The sequence below is a fragment of the Macrosteles quadrilineatus genome, unplaced genomic scaffold (genome assembly GCF_028750875.1).
Source record: "Macrosteles quadrilineatus isolate MER2022 unplaced genomic scaffold, UCM_ALF_1.0 Scaffold_3__2_contigs__length_128488019, whole genome shotgun sequence".
NCBI lineage: Eukaryota > Metazoa > Arthropoda > Insecta > Hemiptera > Cicadellidae > Macrosteles > Macrosteles quadrilineatus.
Window position 1 is genome coordinate 17,311,406 of NW_026542596.1, and position 26,008 is coordinate 17,337,413.

The 26,008-nt window shown below is 32.9% G+C and overlaps 2 protein-coding genes across 2 annotated transcripts in view; one reads left to right on the top strand and one right to left on the bottom strand.

Annotated features, from left to right (window-relative positions):
- Nucleotides 1–20,593, top strand: part of LOC128988946 (sorting nexin-17-like) — a 54,951-nt gene extending 34,358 nt beyond the window's left edge. Inside the window, exons 8-10 of the mRNA XM_054410739.1 lie at nt 243–407; nt 1,529–1,639; nt 19,533–20,593. Of these exons, the coding sequence (XP_054266714.1) occupies nt 243–407; nt 1,529–1,639; nt 19,533–19,685 (429 nt within the window). The 3' untranslated portion in view covers nt 19,686–20,593. The remainder of the gene's footprint in view (nt 1–242; nt 408–1,528; nt 1,640–19,532) is intronic.
- Nucleotides 20,594–24,638: 4,045 nt separating this feature from the next.
- LOC128990465 (mitochondrial carrier protein Rim2-like) overlaps nt 24,639–26,008 on the bottom strand; it is a 64,489-nt gene continuing 63,119 nt past the window's right edge. Inside the window, exon 7 of the mRNA XM_054412835.1 lies at nt 24,639–25,973. The gene's annotated coding sequence lies outside the window, so the exon portion shown is untranslated. The remainder of the gene's footprint in view (nt 25,974–26,008) is intronic.

Here is a 26,008-nt window from a genome sequence, read left to right on the forward strand (position 1 = left end):
TATGTTGCCACTTCAAATTTACTAGTACAGTTTTTACCTACAGTACGTACCTGCTCACCCCTTGTTGTGCTTTGTACTTTCCACAGACAGGCAATGAAAGCCTTTGCCTTACAGACCTATGGGTTAAATGTGTTTTTGTACTCAGCATTAAAACTAGAAAAAATAGTCAATATAATTCCAGGCCACAGTGGTGAATAGTTTTTTTTTTCAAACTGGTGCTAATCCCCCCCCCCCCATAACAGGACACTGAGGAGCCACAGTTGGAACTGTCGTTTGAGTACCTGATTGCCAAGGAGCAACTTCAGTGGATCAGAATCTTCAGTGACCAAGCCATTTTGATGTCTGTGTGTCTGCAATCCATGGTTGACGAATTGTTGCTGAAGAAAGTGGGTGCTAAGATCAAACAGGTCGGTGGTGTAGTAACTTACAAAACATCGTAGGTAGGCCTACTTATGAATAATATCCTTGATAAAATATTTGTAAAATGTATTGTGATTAGTGATGGGCCGATTCCAGAACTTTGGTTTCCGATTCTCGATTCCGCACTCAATACCGATACCTGTTATGAATTCATTTAAAATAACACATATATGTGTGCTTCTCGCGATCCCCATGAATAAAGAAGCATGTTATTTTCATTTAACCTTAATAAAAACATAACTGCATTGATATTGAATAAAAGTTTACATAGATTACATTAGTCTATAAAGAAAATAAGATACTTTAAAAAGATATACATTTTAACATATTTTATTAAATTGAAACAGCAAACACCTGTTTAGGTAGGCCTGAAATTTTCACTGAGTTTTTTGTTTGCATAAGCATATTTATATATATATTTGCCTACATTGAATGTTTCATATTGCTTGAGTTAAAGTCATCTTCGATATTGTTATAATCAACTAGCTGTTGTACCCGTGCTTTGCAACGGGAAGAGGACACAAAATAGAAACATTTTAATCTTTATCTCTTGCATATAATAGTTACACATCCGCTCACAATAAATCATTAGCAAAACTAACTCAGCTGTTACAAACTTTTGAAATATTTCTGTGCCTTATCAATACAGTCTTTTGAAATATTAAAGAAACTATATCTATAGGTACTATAAAAAAATTCAAACAAATAATTTAGCATTAAAGACAGCAGACAAAACTAATATGATTATCAAAGCATCAAGGACTAAAACATGTAATAGCAAATACAATATATGTTTCATTGCATCTCTGATTCTACTATACAAAAATATCAACAACTTAATATACAAACCAGTTCTTTTAATTAGTTCCATCGTCCATTGCCTTTACGTTTTCACACTTACCATTAAGAAAACATAGTAACAGATATTTCATTGATTTTAGAAACAAAAGAACACTGTGTACTGCTTAGTTTTTTTTTTTTAAATTCACTGAACTCAGTGTACAGATGTGAATGACTCTCTGTCACAGAATCACAAAATAAATGTTCTGCTCTAGTTGAAATGATTAGTTATTGAATGGTTAAACCACACAATCTTCTGTGGTTACAGCCCACTATAAAAGCCAAGAATGGATGCTACAACTATATGAAGAGAGACGGTAGCAATCATCAGATCAGTGTTAGCCAGTCCAGTTCATTTGACTGCCTCACCAGTCCAACTGTAAGTATTGCTTAAACCACATTAAGCCTACGCTCCACGACGCGTTGCATGGCGCGCCACGTGACGGTGAAAATGCACGTTCTGGAGCGTCGGTGCGTGTATAGGTACACTCACGATCTGTCCCGCGACGCGTGTCATGGTGGTCTGGGGGCCACAGTAAATAGTGTACAAGATAGAGACATCCGTACTACACTGTATTTGTATTGACAGAAAGTATACCTATGCAAGAGCAAATTGCTGTTTCTTTGAGATTTCTTGTCACTGGGAACAACTATGTTAGTCTTGTCATTTTTGTTCAGACAAACTGTATCAAGATGCGTCAATGATGATTGCATTGCGTTAATTGAAGAACATGAAAATGAAATAAAGGTAAATAATTTTCGTATAAAGGATATTATACGTCAGGTTACTTTACCTTACAGGTTATAGGCTGTTACTTTTATTAAAGTTAAACATTAAAATAAATTATGTCCACTTTTTAAAATGACTCTCAAATATTATTGATTAATTGATAGTATTTATTTAATTTCTTACGACAACAGTTTACAAAACATGTATAACTAAATAGGACTAGCACAGGGAGGTCTTCGCTCCAACCCGCGCCTTTGATGTTAACCGACATTTTGCGGGAAAGGACGCGCAACCCCGCTCCACGCCACTCTTGCGCGTACCACCACGAACTTACCCTATCCCACGCCGCGCAACGCTCCGTGGGACTTAGGCTTTAGATTTAGCATTTTTTCACAGTACCGGTACAGTAGAACCCCTCATATTTTTACTCAGGTTTTCCAACCTCACTTTATTTGGTTAGCCTACTCGAAGTCAACTCACAGTTAGTTGACTTCTCAATTCTTATAGTTCATATCTGCTTCTGGTGTAACTCAGTATATCTATTTATAAACCATTAATCTTTTGGCTTTGGTAAAATTTACATTAAATTATAAACATTGTTTGTTACAATGAGTTAAAATAGTTTTAAAGTGGATAAGTACCGTAACAAAGAAATTATAATTTTGTTTTCTACTGTAATTATAATAACAGTAGTGTTTTTTTATTTAACTTGGGTTTGTTTACCTTAACAGTATACTTAATTGTTTAATGAGGTTTGACCAAAGAAAATACATTTCTAGAGCTATAAAATATGTGAAACAACTATTCATATCTTGCCTGAGACTTAACTTATACTGTAAATGATGTAGTGTTTGTTGATTAAACTTGGGTTTGTTTACCTTAACAGTTTACTTAATTGGTTAATGAGGTTTGACCAAAGAAAATACATTTCTAGAGTTATAAAATATGTGAAACAACTATTCATATCTTGCCTGAGACTTAACTTATACTGTAAATTATGTAGTGTTTGTTGATTTATTTATTTAGATAACAATACTACATTACAGGCATAGAGCCCAATTACAATGCAGCATCAATCTTTAAGTCCATTTTAGAAAGTCCATGCAGTCTTCTTGGTAGGTACACACATCACAATTTACATAATATTTAACTACTAAGACAAGATAACAACCAATAAATAATAATAATAACATTTCATAAAAACAATAAATAGACATTTGAAAGACAAAGAAAATACATTTCTACGAGTTATAAAATATGTGAAACAACTATTCATATCTTGCCTGAGACTTAACTTATACTGTAAATCATGTAGTGTTTGTTGATTAAACTTGTGTTTGTTTACCTTAACAGTTTACTTAATTGTTTAATGAGGTTTGACCAAAGAAAATACATTTCTACGAGTTATAAAATATGTGAAACAACCATTCATATCTTGCCTGAGACTTACTAGCTACTGTCATGGAGTAATATCTTTTTTCCTTCCCCACCCCATCCACCCTTATCAAGATCTTACACTTTTCTGTGAACTTACGCTAACCTTTCTATAACTTTGATATGTAGGCTACTTCATGTTTCTAATTTTATATTCTATTAAATTAAGTTCTTCTACATACCTTTGTAGTGGAGGATAATTAATGTGAAAAACCCCTGACCATGACATTGAGAAGTCATGAATTGTTTCCACAATTCATCATGTAGGAATTTTTGTGTAGTTAAAACTCTGAAATAATAGTCTGTTTTTACAAAACAATATAGGCCTAATAGTTATAATTTGTATATAAAATAAAAATAGAGAAACATGTCTTTAACATGTTTGGTAAATGAAGACGAGAATATTATTTTAACGTGTAATTTTTCTGGTGTTTCCTAATTTGTTACGTTGTATGGATTAGTTTCCATTGTTAATATTTTACTAGGGTCAAGTGGGGTAAGTGGAACCAGGTTTTAGCATAGTTCAACTTTGACCTTACATTGCTCCTGGTTGTATTATACTTGTAATTGTGAAATCTTTTGTACCATAACTACAACTACTGTAATTAGCTTTTTAAATCTATTTAAATAGACAATAACTAAAAAAAAGTTTTTTCCTTAAAAATAAAAAAAAATAAAAAAATTTTGTGGTTCCAGTTGCCCCACCATGGGGGCAAGTGGAACCACCCACATCTGAATTAAGATATATTGCATTGAGAGGAATGAGGGGCAAGAGGGTCAATAGGGAATTTTTCTGTAATTCTGGGACTTTTTGAATTTTAAAAACATCTCTATCCATTTTTAAGTCACAAACTTTTTCATAAACCTTTGCAGAAAACATTGTAAAATGCAAAGAAACGTAAAATTGCAAAATCTTGTAAAAATAGGAAATTATAACAAAAAATTTTACTTGCATTGTGTGTGGTTGTAGTATAACTCTCTGGGCACATAATTCACTTGTAACAAATGTTATTTAATATATAGTTTAGTTTTTTAAATCTAGCTCATATTGTTATGGTCAGTCAGTGAAAAAACCCGTCTTCTCAGCTACTAGAACTGTTACTAATATTCCACTCGCCCCACCGGCAAAATTTTAGGGGGCAAGTGTAACCACGGTTGTAAAATCTACGTTGTAAGAAATTTAATAAATTTGAAGTGATATTCACATTCTGAATCTACATGCAAACAATAGTTAGTACACAAAATATTGTTAAATTTACTTTAAAAATGTAATTATAAAAAATTTTCAAAGTTTGACCTCTGAATTTACATTGCAAGGTCGAATGTAATCTTTTTTTTTTCAAAACTAAAAAAGTACATTTTTTTATATGTTATTTAGCTTTTTAAGGTTAAGAACCTTAAAACAAGGTCCAGAGAATACAATATAATGGCAATTAAGCTGAAACTTCTCTTATCAGTTTATTGATAAGCTGCGCCCCCTGGTTCCACTTACCCCTACTTGACCCTATAGATAATTCTACCCTCTAAGGAAAAATATAATCGTAGTATAATGCAATAAAAGGTCTTAATAAATTTGTTTGTTTGCCGCAATTTAGATTCTTGATCAATTTTCAAAATGCCCAATATAGTCTTTTTTACATTTGTTACAGTTGATCTTGTATTTGACATTATGTGTACAATTTTAGATAATTTTAATTTGAAACTATGATTTTAAGAGGTTGATAGTTTAGCCTATTACAATATAGTCCATACAATATAATAGATAGTGATAAACGATTATTTCAGTATTTCAGAGAGTCCAAAGTAATTATTGTATAGGACTATTTCTTGCTATTGTAAGAAGTATGTAACAACTAGAAACTGTACATAGACTTCCTCTTATCCGGACACGTTTTAACCAGACTAAACTCGGCGGAAATTACATCTCTTTAACTGTAGTATTTTTATCAGCACATCGGTTTAACCGGACTTGATCAGCAGAAAGTGGGCGGTACTGAAACAACTGTTCTCGTGGGAAGGATTTGAGACCAGTGAACACAAAGTCTATATACAATGCTCTCCTAAATTTAAGTCAAATACGTATATACAGTATGCATTTAAATGGTCCGTTTTAACGAGTTTTTGGAGATTTCGGTTTAACCGGAAAATCCGCTATCCGGACTGGCCTCGGTCCCGAGGAGTCTGGATAAGAGGGAGTCTACTGTAATTAACTTTCACAGTCGTTTAAAACACAGTCCTGTTGAGCTGGTACCATTCTGTTTGTATGTTAGAATGGCCTTTCGCTGCTTCAATTGATTTTCAAAAATGATTTTTCAAGGACCATAGTCTCAGAATTATTTTTCTACTATGCAAAAGACTCCTTTGATTTGCATGTTTATATTTGGTTGAGTTTTGAATCTACAACTTCTGCAAATGGTGGTTTATTTCACAACTATAATTTCGTTTAGAATACCCTGTAGATTGGTGCTTTAAAGTGGATTGCATGTGCTTCAAGCTCCTTGCTTTTTGGAAATTTCTTGTACTAACTAGAATTGCGTTAGTGTTTCCTTTGTTCTTTAGGTTCAGTTTACGATAAATGAAAACATTGTTGCTGATTTGGAGTGGAATATTTCAGTGTAGACTACTAACTCAGTGTTGCCAATACTCTTGACAATAACTGTATAATTTGTCTAAATCTGGCTTTACTGGTTCTTTACTATGCATGGAAATATCAAGCTTTGAAACTCTGTCAAACTGCTTATTTTCTTGCCACTTTCTTACTAGAGTAGACTCCCTCTAGTTTGGCCACCTCGGGACCGAACCACTGGCCGGACTAACCGGACTTCTAATACCACTGCTCTTGTATTTTACTTAAAATTTGTATTTATTGGTTATACGGAGTCCTTTTTGGTTCTGTGTAATGCTACTGGTACTTCAATTAACGTGATTCTCATCAAGTAACATGTCTCTCTCTCTCTTTAGTCTTTACAAACCTTACAAATGAAAGTTGGAAGTATGCATCGAATCCCCATCTGGCCAACAATCCACACTTCACATCACTAACTTGAAATATAAATCATGGTTTCTGTAATAAGTAGGATATAATTTTATGTGATAATAATGTTTTCATAAAATAGAGACTCATTAGATAACAAATAGGCTTCCAAAGGAAAAATTGAAACAAGCAAAAATAAGTAGGCTACAATATCTTACTGTGAACATAGGCCAAATTGTAGTTGGTCCACTAAAGTTTACTGGACTAAAATTATGTTTGTCACTATTGAGTACAAGGTAGACATCCCATTTATTGACCAGCTGTAGACATAGAACATAGTTGAATTAACCATTCATGGAGCGAGCTACTGTCAAAATTCCATTTCTTATGTTGGTTTCAAATATTATGATAGTTTGTGAGGGTTAATCTAAAATATGCTATACTGTAGTTAAAATAAGTTGTCCTTTCAGTATAGCTGGGTTGGAAATTTTGGTTTAACAACAGAAATCAGCAATCGATGAGAGCACACTCTGTCAGAAGATTAATTCAACTATGTTCGATTTTATTCTAAATCTTGCTATAAGATCAAGCTTGGAAAGAAGGTATATTTCTGTCTGTGGGGAAAGCTAAGTGGGTTTTCTGTTTTTTAAAAGATGATAAATACGTTGGAGTTGTTCTACTAATAGTAAAACTGCATCCAAGGTAATTTTAATATCTTTCTCAAAAGCTGAAAACAATGTAGTAGAATCTTGCTAATCTGTCACCTATGGGACCAAGAGCATAATAATTAACAATAACAAGTTAATTATTTGTTTACAAAAAAACTGAAGAAAATGCATAAACTATGATGCATTTTCTAGTAACTTTCTAGTAGTAATGAATGAGGTAGTAAGTTGTAAGTTTGAGTATTTTCTTGTAGGCAACATTTTTACTTCTTCAGTCCAAAATTGTTGTAATTTTATCTTCTTTAACACTTTCAATTCGTTCAACAGATTCTTAACATGTTCGCTACTGAGCGTCGCATATATGCGACGCCGCGGTCATTACCACAGACCGAGGTATACATTTGAATCTTACACATAGACCGGCTGTCACTTGGATAACAGTACAGTAGAACCTCTTTAATCCAAACTAATTGGGACCAGGGGTAGTTCGGACTATTGAATAGTTCGGATTGCAGAACATATTGTTGTTTTTACTTAACAATAGCTAAAACATGGCTAAAATTGATCAACATTATTTTGGGGAAAGTGAAAAAATGTTTTATAAAGTAAAATACAGTGTTTATTTAATACAGTAGTAAGTAAACATGGTGAATAAAACGTACTGTAAATTAAATACAGTATACAATAAAGAACTGCTGTGCTGTGTATAGAGTACAGCAATGAGGGGTTTGGATTAGTGGTTAGGATTACGGGGGTTCGGATTAAAGAGGTTCTACTGTACACACAGACCACGGGAGAAAACCTGTAAAACAGTGATCATTTACATTGTAATACGCTACAATCGTGTTTGTAAATAATTTATTATGGTTTTTTTGGATTTTTTATAACCTTTTGTAATGTTGCATATTTGCAACGGCCGGTCTACAGCAAAGACAATAGTGAAAATTATCATAGTTTTCTTGTAATAGACCAAACGTCGCATATATGCGACAGTTCATTTTTGTTTGTATTTTGAGGTGAAAGTAAGTAAGTAAAAAAAAAGATTATTCAAGAACAGTTTATAACTGAACAAATATAAAAGCTACATAGGATAATGCAGCATACATACTGCATACATACAGTGATGCAGAAAAATAAAGACCAGTTTTTCCAACTATCATATGACGTCACCAATCATCATATCCACAGACCAAGCGACGCAGTGGTGCGTCAGACATCTCTGTAGACCACTGCAGGGGATTCAGTGCCTTCAAACAGACCGTTAAAAAGATATATATACAACCTTAGAGCTCCGACGCAAATATGCGACGGCAGTCTATTTTAATGTGACAAGACGTCGCATATATACGACGGCAGTCTATGGGTGGAAACCGGCCGTCGCATATGTGCGTCGCTGGTCCATGTGAATGAAAAATTTCGTACTATTGCAGTAGCGAACGTGTTAAGTCAATTATTTTTTTTCTACTATGGTTTGCGTGATGTTGATTTAAATATTTTTTTGTGAGGAATTCTAGACTAACATTCTATTTTATAACTGTATAACAGTATGGGGGATGTAAAAGGCCACAAATGTTTAAGGATTTTTTTGGGATAGCTATCTTAGGCCTACCTGAATCCAATCGGGCACAAGAAACAACAAATTTACTCTAAATAGAAATAACAAATAGAATATTTGGTATTTATGAACTTAAGTTAATCAAGCGATTTTTACAAATTTTGTTTTGTTTATTTGGCTAAATTAGACAATTCTAAGAGCTTTTTTCCTCTGGCACTTTGGGGGCAAAAGCTGTTTTCACACCGAGATTCGTGTTTTAAGGTTGCCTTATTTGGGCATGTGAGGATGATAGGTCGAGTGATAAGACCTTTATGTAAATTTGTGGCTGTATTAAGTGTTTTAAAGTTAGGCTAGATTAGTAAGGTAAAGTTTAGGCTCTAAGGAACCAAATTGTTGGTTTTTTATATTACCTCCACGATGCTTTTTTTGAATTAAAAAACTAGGTTTCAAGACACTGCAAAATACTATTTAAAATACACCCGCCTCAGCAAACCTGCTGACTAAGCGAATTTCCATTTGTCTGAATTGATTGTCAATTAAATCTATTTAAATAGCATTAGGTTTAACGAGTACCTAGGTTTGCTGCTACAAGGAAACTAATAAAGTGTGGTTTTTAGTAAAATATTAGTAGCTTAATATAAAATAAATAAATTTGCCAAGTTTCATATAAATATATCCATAAACAAGCAAACTACAGTACAACATTTTACAATATTCTCCATAAGAATATCATGTCAATTTTAAATTAACAATTTTTTGAATTTTCTCTGTTACCAATAACGGTACAAAAACACTTTGATATACTAAATTATTTTTTTTTTAAGTTATTTAAAAAGGTCTGGAGAAAAATTGAGAAATTTTGTGTTTTGAGGGTAAAAAATGAGAAAAATCCATATTTACCCCATAAAACTGTTAAACCCCGTTCCCATGGTCCGATCATGCTGGTTTATCCCGCCTTACTGAGTTGGTTCAGTCAGCTTAGCACTTTTAACACTTAGGCTACTTATTTAGATTTAAATATCCAAATATCCTCCTTAAATGAACACAAAATGAACAAAATAATCACGTTTTCGGCTTTACCGTTAGTTTTTGTGGCAACCTTAAAACATGAAATTTCGGGGTAAAATCAATGTTTGCCCCAAAAGTGTCTCAGGAAAAATGTGCATAAAATTGTCCAATTTAACCAAATAAACAAAAATGTTGTAAAAATCTCATAAGTAGTAGAAGTTTATAATACCGAATATTTCTCTATTGCCAACAGCCTTTCAGCAAAGGGAAGTTGTTATTGTTGAAATGAGAGATTAATCAAAGGAAGATAGTATTTGTGCATAGAGTACATAAGCATTGCATTGTGTTATTTTTCCCATTCCGGTAAGCTTCCTAGATAAATCGCTTTCACTTTATTTCATATTATACTTCAATTATTTTTTTAATTTTTTAACTTTAATTTCCTCCTAACTGAATGTATTTTAAGATGATCATAATATGTGTTTTAAATACTTTGCTTAAGGGATGAGTCAAAATTACACAAAAAGTACACACTTTAGGTTTTCAAAAAACCCACCGACCAATATCTTTCAATCATTATCATTGACATGTTAAACCAATGTTTTTCTTTTAACCAGAGTTAAAGAGTAACAGCTTACACCTGTAAACGAGTAAACAGACCAATTGAAATTTCATTGAAAAGTAAAAAGTTGGTAAATCCAAGGTCCAGGTTAGTAAGGTTTTACTTTGGGTATCTCTACAATTGACATAGATGTGAAATTGTACTAATTTTAAAACGCACATTATCAATACGCTTAACATCATTAAATTAGCTGAATGATTTCGGTATTTTAGTTGTATATTTTATTATATTTATGGTATTAATGCTATGCATAATATTAAAGTATATTTTTAATCTGTAAAGCAAAATTTCCTGCTGCAGGTTAATACGAACCATATCATAAGCATCTTTGACAAGAAGCTTGAAGAAATTGATCGCCAGTCTCTCAAACATGGTGTCGTTCAGAGGATCAATAGAGTGGATCACGAAATGAGACAACTTGAGGCAGCAATCAGGATACTTAAGTTGAAAGAACAAGAGATGACTGTCGCAGCTTCTCAGGCAGGAGGGAGCTGTGAAGTTGAGTGTTTATCCTTGCAGCCTAGCCTACTGTCGCCATTCCAGAAGATATGTGAAGACAACAGAAAGAAGGCACAAAAATCCCATCTCACGTTGGCAATTCAAGGACCTCGAGTGGAACTTCCTCTATACAACCAACCTTCAGATACACCTATATATCATAAAAATATCAGCACACACGCCTTATTTAAGGAGAGACTGGTAAAGCACCTAGGCAATAAAAGAAAGACAAGAGAAGCAAATGTGGAACTCCTAGCTCAGTCTTACTCGATACAATACGAGAAATGGCGTTTGAGAGTTGAGGAAATTGAAAACTCTGTTGAAAGACAAAATACTCTAAGTAAATACCGTGAGATTTATGAAAAGGAATTCCCTGAACTAAAGGAAGAGAAGAAGAAAAAGGGTGACACCCTTGAGAATATGAGGGCTGTAGCTGTAATCCCACCTCCCCAACTCAATCCTGAGGATCGTAGTCGCTACAAAGACACCAACGGAAAAGTAACAGACTTTCCTGCCGAGTACAAAGCGCGTCAGATGTCAAATGTGTGGACTGAAAAAGAAAAAGAAATATTCAAATCCAAGTTTCTTGTTCACAGAAAATATTTCCATCTCATAGCCTCTCACCTTGAGAATAAAACCGTGTGGGAGTGTATACAATACTACTACCTCAGTAAAAAAGAAATGAACTACAGACTGCTGATGAGGGGTAGACGAATCTCTAGACAACGATTGGTAAACTGCTTCGGCATAACAACTGTGGAACAATTGGAAAGCACTAGTAAAATGAAGATGATGATCAGTAGTCCTGGAGTTACTACCAGAAACCAGCTCAACCAGATGAAGAACCAAGCAGATGTGTCCACCCCTGGTTGTGATGGTAATGTCAACGCTAGAGTCAACAAAAGACCTTCTCTCCTGTCAACCACCAATGTTGCTGGTTCTTGCCAATCTCAACCACCCTCAAAGGGTATCGGGAATAGAAAACGACCCAAAAGAAAAACGAAGGGAGGAGCTAACCCTAACGGAGGATAACTTGTTGAAGTAGCATACCACAGAAACGCATCACACGCACACCAAAGTGTATTACCAAACACTAGTGTTAGAATACTGATGACTAGTGTCCATTCTATGATATTTGAGATGGAAGATAGTACAAAGCTGATTTTTAGTTCCTAATCTGAAATTCCACATTGAATACAATACACAATACCAATGTTTAGTGTATGTGTGGACCAATTTATAATGTGTAGAGGTGTAAAGATCAGTAGAAATTAGGTGTTCAATACTGAAGACTGAACTAACTTCAAGTGCCTTTACACAAAGACATTTAGATAATGTGGCTTAATATTTAGCTTTATAAATGATAAGGTAAACATATAAGTATTCAAGCAAAAGTGTGATTTTGTGAACAAGCTGATTTATAACAATGTTCCTTTGAAACAGTTATTCTAGTGATTATTAACTAACTGTGCTGTGAGTTATTAATAAGTAATACTATCTTAAGATGTATTCTCTGTAGTCTAAGACATTGTTGAAATCTGAGCTAATCAATATATTTTAAGAATGTGTTATTAAGAAATAGTTATTATCCTCATTAATATTCATTACCATATAAATGTTTTGCTCATCTGGTTTTGTTGTAAATGACTCATTTTCTAGATGTACAAGTTGTAAAAATACAATCTGTTAAATGCAGTTCCATGTTATTAATGTAATGTAAGTAAACCTTGTTTTGTTACTTAGTAAGTTATTATTTCAGATTTTGTTCATAAAATAAGAAGTGTTAATTTGAATTAAATTGTTCTTTTAGTTATTTTTGAGCTATTTGAATTCCTTTTGTTTTTAGTTTTTTTCACTAAGGCTAGATTCTCACTAGCATTTTGTGATGTTTACAGATAGTAAATGTAAAAATTGACCTGAGGGCTATTGGTACCTATTCACCTTGCATGAATACCGCTAATATTTTCCATTTTAATGCAATGCCCTGCTTTTCTTGATACAATATTATGGAGAGGTCTAGGCTTAATATTCATGTTTAGATTTTTTTATAGTAGTTTACGCAATCATCGCGTAAAGATAGTCTTTAAGACACAAGTATAACATTTAACCCTCTAGGTGTCGCATTGACAACCTCCAAATTTCACGAGTATTTAGGCACTTTTGCCGAGTTTAATGTAAATCCATAAAAACTTTCACTGAAGACATACATATATAAACATGTATTTTCTTAAACTACATGAAATAGGCTACCTTTAAACATACAGGGTGTTCAAAAAAGGTGGGTACATATTTTACCTAGTGATTCCTTGGGTCAAAATAAAGATAAAATCAAGAATAACATGTTTTACAAAATCGCTTTGTTACCCAGATGCTAAATAAAAGTATTCTTTAAATTTTTTCATAAAATCAGCTATTTTTTTGTAATTTAAGTTTAAAAATTAAAATTGCCGCCATTTTGAGATTTTAAGTCTAATTAATATGATTTTTTTTCTAACAAGGGTCTCTTTTACCTTAACTACCAAGTTTCATAAAGATATGTTAAAAAAATTCCAAGATAAAAATGTTTTTGTAAAAAATACAAATTGGCAGATATCTGGTTAACGATGCGATTTGGGAAAAAATGTTATTCTTGATTCCCTCTTTATTTTGACCCAAGGAATCACTCTGTAAAATATATCCCCTCCTTTTTTGAACACACTGTATGATATAACCCTTACCTTACCTTACCCTTACAAGACTGAATTCCTATATGGGTTCAAATCCAGACAATGCACAAATTTTGTTTCCATTTCTGAGTAACTAGACATGTGGTAAAACAGTCACTAAATAAAAAACTGTTGCATACATTTTATTCTAAATTAAATGAGGAAAAAGAAAATATGCTGGGTGATTGATATAAGCAATGAATACAAACCCTTTAAGAAGCGAAATGCTTATAGAGAATAGTCAGACTGGAATTTTGTCGCCGAAATGAGCTTTGTGCGACCGCTACTATTATCGCTCGCGCGGCGGCCGGTCCCCCCCTCTCTCGCTCTAAGCCAATTCTTTGTCTCACTCTCTCACTCAGTCAGCTGACTTGGCCACGCGCTCGCGATAGTCTATCTAGAGGCCGCAGGGAACTATCCAAAATTCAAATATTTCCAGACTGAATTTTTTACAAAGGCATTGCACTTCTTAACACGTTCGCTGTGGGTGGGTCACTACTGACCGACGGTGATCGCATCGCTCACGCGACCGTGTCAGTACTAACCCACACTGCAGTGCATCAATCTGTTCCTTCAGTGCGAGCCTAGCGTCAGTCGAAGTGGACCTATACCACGTTAGCGTGTAGTGTGTGACTTGCTTTGTTCACCTTTCAGCTGGTTCCCGCGACGCGCTCCCGCCGAGGCGGCTGGTTCGATACTGACTCATGTTACTGTGAACGCCCCTCGCTGTGCTACTTGTGTGTGCTTTATGACGTCATATTCAATTTCAATCAACTTTTGAACTATTTTCTTTCAATAATATTAACATTTTAAATCTTGTATATCTTTCATCTTTGTTAAATATTTCAATTTTTTTACTCTGGTTCTTGATGGGTCAGCACTGACCCATGAATGTGACGACACATTATGAAGTCATAATCAATTCCAATTTATATACCATTTTATGTTGATTATTTTATGATAATGACTACATATATCTTTAGAATATATATTTTTTAGTTATATATATAGGCCTAATGTATTCAGTGACATTTCCATTTTTTTTGGCACTTTATGATGTCATATTCACTTCGTATATGATGTCATATTCGTTTTATATCATTGTATTTCAATAAGGACACAAAAAGGAATGTTATAGAGCAATACAATTTTTTAGCAATACAATTTGATTTTTGTTAATCTCCTTTAGCAGTGAGCTTGTTAAAGGGTTTGTATTCATTGATTTAAATGTGCCAGCTGTTTCATTCAAAAGCTATAAGAGATATAAAAATATGTTAAATTGTTTAAATTTTAACCTGCCTTGGATCTTTTACCTTAAAAATTTTGGTCAAGTTAAAAAAATCATTTTAGCTGCCATTTTTCCAATTTAGCCACTAACTTAAATTTTTCTTATAGAAGAACCTATATTTTATGATATTTTTAGAAAGTAAATGCAATCTAAAAACGTTTTTATTCTTGGCATTTTTTCTCTAACGCTACTCTTTTATAGTTATTGTGTCACAACTAAGAAAAAAATACTTGCGGCGTACATTCTGCATCATGTAGCTCCTAAACGAGTAAGTTTAGAGCGAAAATGCTAAGAGTAACCTAGGTAGAGCTATGTAACCTGTATCTAAAAAAGGGTTTTTGCAAACAGGAATTATTTGAACGAAAAAAACAATTTGTTTCAGATAATATTATTGCCAAACAAACACTTCTATCAATTTGTAAAATATATATTTACATACAATTGTAAATTTGATTACTTCGCATTGAACATCCTACATCAAAGGCCAGAAGAGCTAGTTTAACAGACACAAACTGTCAAGATTTCTAAAAACCTTAATAAAATACAATACAATAGAAGATATCATTGACTTTTGGGTACTTAAGTACGCATTCTATCTTTATGGACCAGCTATCACCATTTTTTTAAAGATCTTAGTTAAATGAATACAAAGAGTGATTTACAATCTAAAATTAAATTTTCTACCATAGTTTGTGTTACTGTGGCAGTTGATGTAACATAAAATATGCTATAGCTTGCAATAGGTGATACACACTCTGTGGGTGGCTAAATTCTACTACTCCCATTTCAATTAAAAAACTGGTAGCAACTAAGATAGGGATGTAATGAAGTAGGACTGCTGTCGGTGGACACGGTCATACCGATGACGATGGACATTACATCCAGGGTATTCTCCGCGCCAAGAAGCTCGACCTTGACCGGGATGAGGTGTAGGTCATAAAGAATCTAAATGCCAGAAACAGTGAGAGCCCTGAGGGCTTAGGTCACATGTTGGCCTGACTTGAAGTAATGTGACAAATAATTCCAGGTCTGTGTCCAACAGAGTAGAGGGGGTTTTTTAGTGAGTAGTCTGATAATTTCAGGAGTCTCACACTACAGGCTGGCTACCTGTGTGCGTAAAAGCATTTTCCCTCCTCTCCCTAAAAAAAGATAGGGATGTAATGGCTAGTTGGGGCGAAATACAAACCTCACTCCAGCACACCACTTAAAAGTATTTATGAATTAGTATTCTTTAATAATAAGACAATTAGAGAGATCATTCCGAAATATTTTGACTGAATTGATTCGATTATTTTCTATAATTTACACATATTTACCAATATATTGCAACACATGAAGTATGTGGATGGACGGTTGAAAGTTGTCTTAGCACTTTGATGAACAGCTATGATTATTTGTTTGTCAAAAAGAAATTGAGTTTTTTCATGTAACAACAAAAATATTTAGATTTTCATCCTGCAGCAAAAACAGCCGTTTAAAAGACATGCGCCACGGGACTAAAGAAGTTCATTCTATCCATATTGTAAAAAGTATTAAAAGGACTCAAAGATGTGACTCCTAGCACGTTCCAATATGTATATGTTACACCTGATAGGAAACATTTATTTAGACACACATTTGCGTGAAAAGAGAGAATTATGATAAATTGTTTTGTTTATTTATCAGGGTGTTGTGTTTTTAAAAAAAGACTATAAAACTATGATAGCTAACAAACTGGCATGGATTCTGTGCCACCATATGTACCAAATACTTGATGTTCACCTTCTTATCTAACTAGGTCGACTATGACTTTAACTTTAACATTGCTTCGGCAAAACCTCAAACAAACTTGGAGCTCTATAAAATCTCAACATTTTATCTCTGTTGGGAATCATAACCAAATTATTTATGGGAGTTGTGGGATTATTTGTAGAAAATGTTACATGGGACATGATGGTTTTTGTACAAATCTCCAAAAAGGAGAAAAATAGTGCCTTAGAGGACAAGTACTGCAATTACAAAATATTTTCCCCTTAAGACTTGTACTAGTACTGTATTGTACTCGAAAAGCTACTTTGCACCTATTAAGTGGAAACTGAAAAATATTTTTCCTACCACAACATGGAGATGATCACATTGTCATACCTAACAATACGCAAAATAGCTCATTGCCGTTCTAGAGCAAGAATGGACCATTCCTGCTAGCTAAATCAGCTGATTTCACAATTGTCGTTTCTAGACCAACCACAGCTGCAATACGTTAGTTAACAACCAATAAGCAAAAAACATAACCTTAATGGCATTTTATATACATTAATAATGGTGGTAGGAAAAGTCTTGTGCACAAACAGTCATTGCCGCTCTCAGCTTTGTATGGCCATCTACAGTTCTTAAGCGGAAATGACATACTTTGCGCTCTTAATAAACTAACAGAAATTTTGTTATATTCTAGCAAAAACAGCTGTTTTCAATACATGCGTTGTGGGTCTGAAGTATATTTTTTCCCCTATGAAGTAAAATCAGCTGAAGTTGATGACATCAATAGCACATTTTGTTTATTTTTAACTTCGATTGTAAGCAATCGATTGTTTTCAGTTCATTGTTGCATTGTTAACAACTGGATTAAAATTTGTTTATATTGAATAATAAAAGATGGATGACACTGGTAAAAAGTATATTGCACTTAAAGCCCAAGAAACTCAAGAAAATTGTTGACATATCGCTATCTATAATATGTCGAGGTAATCAATAGTTCGATAGTCTCATAGATACTATCGATGCCTACCAATAATATTATGGACACAAGAACAATTGAAATAGACTAAATTAATCAATACCTTACTAAACTAATCTTTTAAACAGCTGCTTGTTCACAAGAGGAAAATTTTAAATATATTTTTGTTTTGTAACATAAGTCTGCTCAAATAATGGTACAATATGGCAAAAATATTGTTTATCACACGGGAAAATAGTGGTTTTTTTCAACCCTAGCTCATTTTTGCATTGGCTTCACCTTGGTTGTCAAACTTGAGCTTGTAAAAAAAATGTACTTTACGTCCTTGTGATGAGATATACTATTATGCATTTAGATAAAATGTCACCAAAACCATCTCTCTTAATTAAATGGTTAAACTTGAAGATGTCATGGTGAAAAGTTCATCCTGAAATACAGCAAAAAGAGAAAAAGAAATATACCTCAAACCAAGGTTTTATTGAACAAAACATACCAATATAAAGCGAGATGAAAAAAGAAATAAACAAATAACACAAACTAAAACAGCTGCTAAATATATAATTCTATGACTTTCTTCCCCTCAGTCATAATCTTGGAGGTGGACAGGGCAATGGGGAAAAATGTTTTTTTGTTGAGTGCGTCACAGCATAATGGTTTGGTTTGAAAATTGTCTTCATCTTTCCTTTGGTTACTGTCGTCCCATACATCGTCTTCATGAAAAGATGTATGGATATGGATCTTATCAGTTGGATTGATAAAGGATACATTTTACATTTAGCAGCTGATTAAATTTGTGTTATTTGTTTTCTCAATCTTACTTTAGTATGTTTTGTTCTGCTTGTTAAAACTTTGGTTGAAGTTATAATTAGTTTTGTCTTTTCTCTCCATTTCAATTAGGTAATTAAGTATAACAAAACAAACTATTGTTAAGTTTAGTTTGAAATCAAACAAATAACATAAATTGAATCAGCTGATAAATAAAAAAATTCAATAACATGCACGTTTGACTATTAATTAATACAACTAGACATTTGATTCTCATGTTATTGTTACCAGTTTTTTAATCAAAATCGTCGTAGTTGATGTGAGCCACCAACAGATTGTGCTAATCTAAATTAGTGATGTGCATATCGATACAAGGACTAGAAAATATTGATATTTTCATCATAGGAGCGTATCGATACACCTATAACCAGTAATATAAATTCTAATTTTTAAGGTCAGTAAGCTATCCTCTGAGCTTCCTCTCCTCAAATTTAGTAGTCAAAATTTGATATTTTACCCTACCATCCTCTAAAACACTGATAAAACATGTGTTTTCAGCTGTTTAGCAAATAACCTCAAAACTAGGGCCATCATTAGGCTTAATGGAAGTGGCATCCTCATTATCTATATTTATACTATTAAATGCGTCAGTACCCACCACCGTTATAATTTATAAATACTCTTTCTATAATTATTTAACTATCCATGTGCAAAAACTAGGGAAAAAAGTTACAAAATCTGTTTTCTGATTTTGAGGGTTTACCGGAATTTAGAGGTTTTGTAGGAGTTTGAAACAATAAAAAGACACAGGAAACGGTTTTTCTGAGCCACTAACCCTCTTTACAAGCTTGTAAGTAACATAGTATTTAGCTCTGCAGCTTGTGTATTCGAGATATTTACATTTTTTTTTTCTAAAAGTTAGAAATAACCAATACGATACAATATTTTACCCGATGCGGGTTAAAATCGATACACGAAGATACGATACAATAAACGTATCGATACATCCCGTTCTGATACATCTCGATACATTGATCTGTATCGCACATCACTACTCTAAATCACTAATTTCTGTCGACTATAAATGGGATGTCTTCTGCAGTATCCAATAGTCAATGATGTACCTTAACTATTAATACAAAGTATGAGGCATGTGTAAAGAGCAACCATGGTGTGAGGCTGGCACTGGTGTGATGCATCTACAGCTGCTTACGAGTATTTGATTTTATAAAAAAGAGGCAGTCTTCACATAGCTTCATGGTTGAAAATTAACTAATAATCTGACTTAGATCAATGTCAAACTATCTGTTTACAGAATGGCCATGCCAATTCTCCAACGAGGAGTCATGAACCGTCATTATCCATGAGGAAATTGTCGGAAAAACTTACCTCGGTAAGCTTGAAGAACAAGACTCAGCCGTTGGTGGAGAATGATGCTTTTGAGGGCATCGGAGATGAGGATCTTTAATCTCTAGATAATTCTCTTGCTCATTCTTATGCATTTACTTTACATTGACTAGACAGTAAAACTCTTTGCAGTTTTTTTCAAGACCAATAATGAATGCTCACTTTCCTACAAATGCAAACCTTCCTCTCCATTATATTTGGCGTTTTTCTATGCCATTGGAATTTTTTATTTTTTTGCAAGGAAAAACCGTGTAAACTCTGGTTTTGTTACTATCTAGTGTGTACTACCAGTCTACTTTTTGTTATGTAGCTTCATCAATTAAAATAAAAAACCTGATTGTAAATGGCATCTGGGTACTTTTCTTTAAAATATTTTACACAATGCACTTTATTACTGCTTTACAGCTAAAAGAGCTGTTTTGGTGATTTGGAAATAAAGTGAAATGCCATTTTATATAGATTTTGCACAAAATGTTTAAACATCATTAGCGTCAATAGCCTCAATTTGTATTTGGTTACATTCACTGGTTTACTAGAAACATTAGTTTTTTCTTTATTTCTTTATATTTCTTTTAAAATCTCTCCCCCTGTTTCTTGACAAGCAATCTCAGGATGATGTTATACAACCCCAATTTAAGGCAGTAACTTAAATGACCCTGCAATATGTATTTGTTTTAAAATTATTCATATGGAAAATTAAAAGTCTATGGATACTGTTACATTTTCTGTCAATTCTAGGATGTCTTGTGTAAGGTGTTTATGAAAGCATAAGCTGGAACTCTTTTTATTTTCATCGAACTGGAACCAACTAAAAATCACTTGAAATTAATTAACTTTTTTAGTCTGGAATATTAGTTTATTAATAATTGTCAGATAAAACCCAAGACACACTTTGCCTGTCTGTTGTTTTAATACGCCATTTATCATGAATTATATGATTAGTCTGTAATGGTTTCTATAGGGTGTTTCGGTAAAGCGTAGCTGGCTATGCAGATTCAGATTCTACATGCAAAAATAAGTCGAAAATATAGAATACATTATTTTTTATTTCGGCTTAGTTTAGCCGTAATCCGCCATTTTGTATTTTTCTTTTAAATAATTAATAACACTAAAGCCCTTGGAGATATTTTTATGAAACTTGGTATAAACTTTAAGGCTACACGTATTAAGATTCTTCGAAAATATCTTTGATCAGGCTCATCAAATGTCAAAATGGCGGCCGTTTAAAATTTTGTTTTAATGGCTGTTTTAGTTGATTTTTACTTTAAAAATTTAAATGGCCGCCATTTTTTAATTTGATGAGCCTGATCAAAGATATTTTCGGAGAATGTTTATACCTCTAGCCTAAAAGTTTATACAAAGTTTCATAAAAATATATCCAGGAGTTTTTGAGTTATTAATTATTTTTGAAAAAATACAAAATGTCGGATTACGGCTAAACTAAGCCGAAATCGAAAAAAAGTTAATCCACATTTTCAACTTATTTTTGCATGTAGAATCTGAATCTGCATAGCCAGCTACGCTTTACCGAAACACCCTGTACAGTTTCAAAACTGACCTGACACCAATAAATAATTTGTAACCAATAAATACCTGCGCAACAACTACACCAGTCCTCTACACCTCCTTGATGGGTAATATTCGTCCATTAAAAAAGATTTTTAAGGAAGGTTTGATGAGCATTTTGATTATTTTATAATAACATTTCTTTTAATTTCAAAAAATACCCTTTTGACGTTACGTTGGAAACTGTTTACATGGTTAGAAGATCTTACTTTTGTACATACTGTATTTTATTTAAGAGTTTATACTATATGAGAATATATTTTTGTTACTCCTATTTATACATTGTTTGTAAGATTATGTTAATGTTTATTAATAAATTGTAACCCCAGTAGGCTAAGGAACTCAATATGATTTATGTATGGGAAAATCATAAATATTTTAATAGAACTGCTGCCTACTCACTAGAAACTCTTTTTATAGCTTAATGGACATATCATGTTTCTTTTAACTAGATAGATAGGTAAAAAAATCAAATCAATATTGAGAACAAGATAGTGATTCTGACATGATAATAACCTTCTACTGCAGTGTTACTGTACAGTATACTCAACCAAGGAGAATTAGCTCACTTAAATACACCTATACTGAATTTGCTAATTATTCAAAACAGTTTTTATGAGTTAAACTATATAACATTTATTTATTAATCAAATACTATTTATTTAAAAATTCAGTGGCTACTCCTGTTTGTAGAATGATATTGATTTTCTATGCATTTGAAATAATCTCATGCACAAAGATCCTAAAAACATTTTATACTATTATTATATCCATAATTTTAAGATGTATAACGTAATAGTTGCATGGACAATGTTAGACACAGTAAATAATGGTGCATGTTTTCTTGTGTTGCCAAAATATTGCAGCAAGATAAAATAAAATTTAAATTATTAATAAATTAATAATTAACTCTATAGAAATGTGATATTTTTTGCTATCTTTTCAAGCAGTGCAGATTAAGATTCTTGCATAAATAGCAATCTTGTTTTAAGCACAATTTAAAACCAATATCTATCAATACTCATTTAAAATTACAGTAGATACAATATTTGTATTCAAGATACAGTACTATTTATACGTCGTGAAAAATAGTTGTAAACTCAAGCAATACAGTTGCTGCAATAAATGTATAAATGAGGTCCAAAATTAATCTAATACTACAAGAATATCATAAAAACTTATTTGAAATTAGTATGACATAGTGAGTATTTTTTGATTGTTAGTAAGAAAGAAATGTTTGCACAACTTAAAGCAGAATGGTCAACAAGTTTTAGAAAAAAAACAACAATTATATTAATGAAAGATTTGCATGATGACATATATAAAATTAATTATTTCTTAAGATTCTTCTATTCAATGGCTTGTACCCTTCTTAGATAATTTTATTCAGATATAAGAAATAAAATGTTACAGCACAATGGTATTGTTCATATTTTTTATAAATCAGCATTCAACGTGACATGGTTTATGACTTGGGAAATGGGCCTTTATGGTTTGGAGTCAAAGAACCATATTTCTATGATCAGTTACACATCAGTTGAAAAAGTAAGATGATCAAAATACAATTAGGATGTTTCTTAGATTAGTAACTATTTAGTCACATTTTGTTTATATTATTCTGTTGCAGTTTTACATTACTATCCCACCTGGTTAGATGGAGTTAGTTTTTCTTTGAATATGTTTTTGGTTCAAATGTTTTACAATAATAAATCAGCTAGTAAGTCATAAAGTATTAAACATTGCTATTATCTTTGAGGGCAATCAAGTGTTGGTGCTGAAGAATTATAAGGTGTTAATTTAGTGTTTGAAAACTTCTTGTTGGCAATATGTTTAGGCACATCAGATGGTTAGATGATAAAAGTAATTTGTTGTGCCAAATGTTAAATGTTTGATATGATGTGTTGTGAGTCCAATCTTTTGTATGATATTATAAATATCACCTGATATATTAAAGAACTGTTTATATTGAAATGGCGTTTATTTCAATCACCAGCTCTTCTTGTAGTAGGCTACTTGTTAACACTTTGAAGAACATGAGTTTTCAGTGATTAGTTAAGCACAATTTTATCTTTTTTTCGCTCATCTTGTAATCACAAAAATCCAAATTATTTCGGAACGTTTTTGATGGAGTGAACTAAAAACAAAGATAAAAAAGTAGCAAAATGCCTGATTTAAGATGTAATTTACAAAGAATTTCAAATTGAATCCACCCATCGCGTAGCACTGTCTTCTACTTATTTAAGGTGGGCCTCTGCCACCAGACCTAACTGAGGAGGGATTTAAACCCATAATCATCAGATCTATCTTGTGGCTGGTGAGACAACGCCTCAGACCTAACAGTCTCCCTCACTAACAAACAACACTGGTCAATCACCATAAAACCCCCAGGTCGCAGCACTTTTAACACGTTGATTGTTAAAATTGCTATTGATGTAGTACGTCATGAGCGCTCCTATCAGTCTACATCTGTAGATGTAGTCGTGCCACTCCCACTACATTAGTTCAGTATGAGCTCAGCCGGGGAACGCTCTTATCGTTGCCAGACTGTAGCTTTGAATGTGAGCTTTCTTTTGGTGTAGGTTGGTACTAAAATTTCCCGTAAAATCCCGACTGGCAATGCTTTTGTCCCGGTTTCAGGGGATTTTTCTCTCTTTGAGCCACATTATACAGACACTGGCTACGGATCGAGGCTGTGCTGCTACCTTTGGGTGTTTCAGTGAACTACGTCCACTCTCGGGGTAATGCAGCACAATAATCGCTGCTCTTTTGTGATTCGTCATACTGAAATATTTGAATGCCAATTGCGTTCGATGGCGCGCCGGAGCTTTGCCACCATTTTATAGGTTTTCAGCTCTCAACGAGTTAACAGTTACTTTCCAGCCTTCATTAGTAAATTATATTGCTTACATATTTCATACCAGATTAAAATTGATTTAAGACTAGTAGTAATAACGCAGCATTGCAATATGTATAAATGTATATACAAAAATCATCACATGGGCTTCTGTGCGAAATAAGAATTTTGTATGTTAAAGTTTGGTTATGTTACTCTGGTATTACTCAGCCTTTGCCACTCAATGGGTGAAGGCAGGATTTCCTAGGTGCAGAATTGTGATATCATGCAAGTCTTTTAGGCACAGTGTTTAACTTGCCAAATTGTCAGTTAGGAAAATGCCTCTCTGTACCTGATACTTTTGGTTGAGTTGGAGCCAAAAAAGACAGCCTTATTCATCAGCTAGGGAAACCCTCTTTACTTTTTTTTACTATTTTTTGTAGCCTTACTATCCACGTAAGTTACAAAAAAAAACAAAAAAAAACAGAAAAATGTATAAAACTATTTGCCAAACAACACTGATTGATCTCTATTTATTGAAATGGTAAAGTAAAACTTCAAAGTTAAAATTTTACTCTTTCTCTATAGAGAACAAGGAAAAGTACAACACCCAAATCAACAAAGACACCTTTATTTAACATTCATGGACAAATATGTGTATAAACTTATAATATATAATAACTACATCATAATTTCATAACATTACTATTAAATATTTAAGCAGTCTTTTTTACAACTAGCTCCTCCTATAGAAAACAGTCAAGCTTGGTAAAGTAACATCTATTTATGTACGATAAGAGGATACAAAACAGATTTGAACATTTTATGAAATATAAATAAATTATAAATATTGATATTCACTTCAATTGATGAAACCCCTTCACAATTTCAATATTTGGAGATATACATTCGCATGTGATTGTATAAGAAACAAAAACCCAGTTCTGAACAATTAATAATAAAAACAAAATTTGACTAAAGGTCTTCAATGATAAAAAAGAATAGGTTTTAGAAGAAGCATGAAAAAAACAATACAATACAGTAGAACTGTAAAAGTAATAGGAAAAAACTAAAAAGACAATCTTGGAACACAAGGCAAGCTCTCTAAAGGAAACAGTTACACCTTTACTTGACATTTTATTATGATGTTTGGTTCACATCAACTTTCAGTACTAAAGAGTTACAAGTTAGAACATCTGTTGTGGATGTCAAATCAACTTTGGTGAAAAGCCACACAACAAATGACTAGATAATCAGACTATTCCCAATAAATTAGATTTCAAACTTTATTCAGAGGTCTCCTCAAATTTATTATTTTCAAAAAGTTCTAAGTAAATTTGGACCAAACTAGACAAATCTATATCAAACCTCAAATTCAAGTAGCAAAACCAATACCATCGTCAAAAAAATAATCTGCTTATTACAGTACATTACGTAACCAATGACTTTTGATTTTCGAGCATGGCAAACGGCAAACTAGAACAAAATATGTAAAATATCTCATAAATAAAAACATAACAAAATAAAAGACATTGGATGTCCGATAAATACCGCGGTGAATGATCAAAACCACTCCTGGCACTCGTAATATGGCTTAAATGTTACATAATGTAATGTGGTAATGACTATGATTATTACACAAAGGATTGTATGAAGTTTAAAGCTTATCTTGTATAAATGCTAAAGAAACACTACATTGATGTTTTATGGATCTTAAGGCAACTATTTCAAAACCGGTTGTAGGATCTGGTTTAACTGTTTAGCTAAGACTGTGCGAAGACCCACTTTGATAAGTACATATCACAAGTGCCCTCTATGGGCTGCACCTCGCCCCTAATATCTTTAAGTAAAATTTGTATTTTGAATGACAAATGACTTTTTAACCCTAGCAATAATGGTTAAATGTTGTGCCACTTCAGCCAAACAAGTAGTAAAATGGATCGATCACCTCTGAAAAAGAAAGAAATATGGTGAGAAATTAAGAA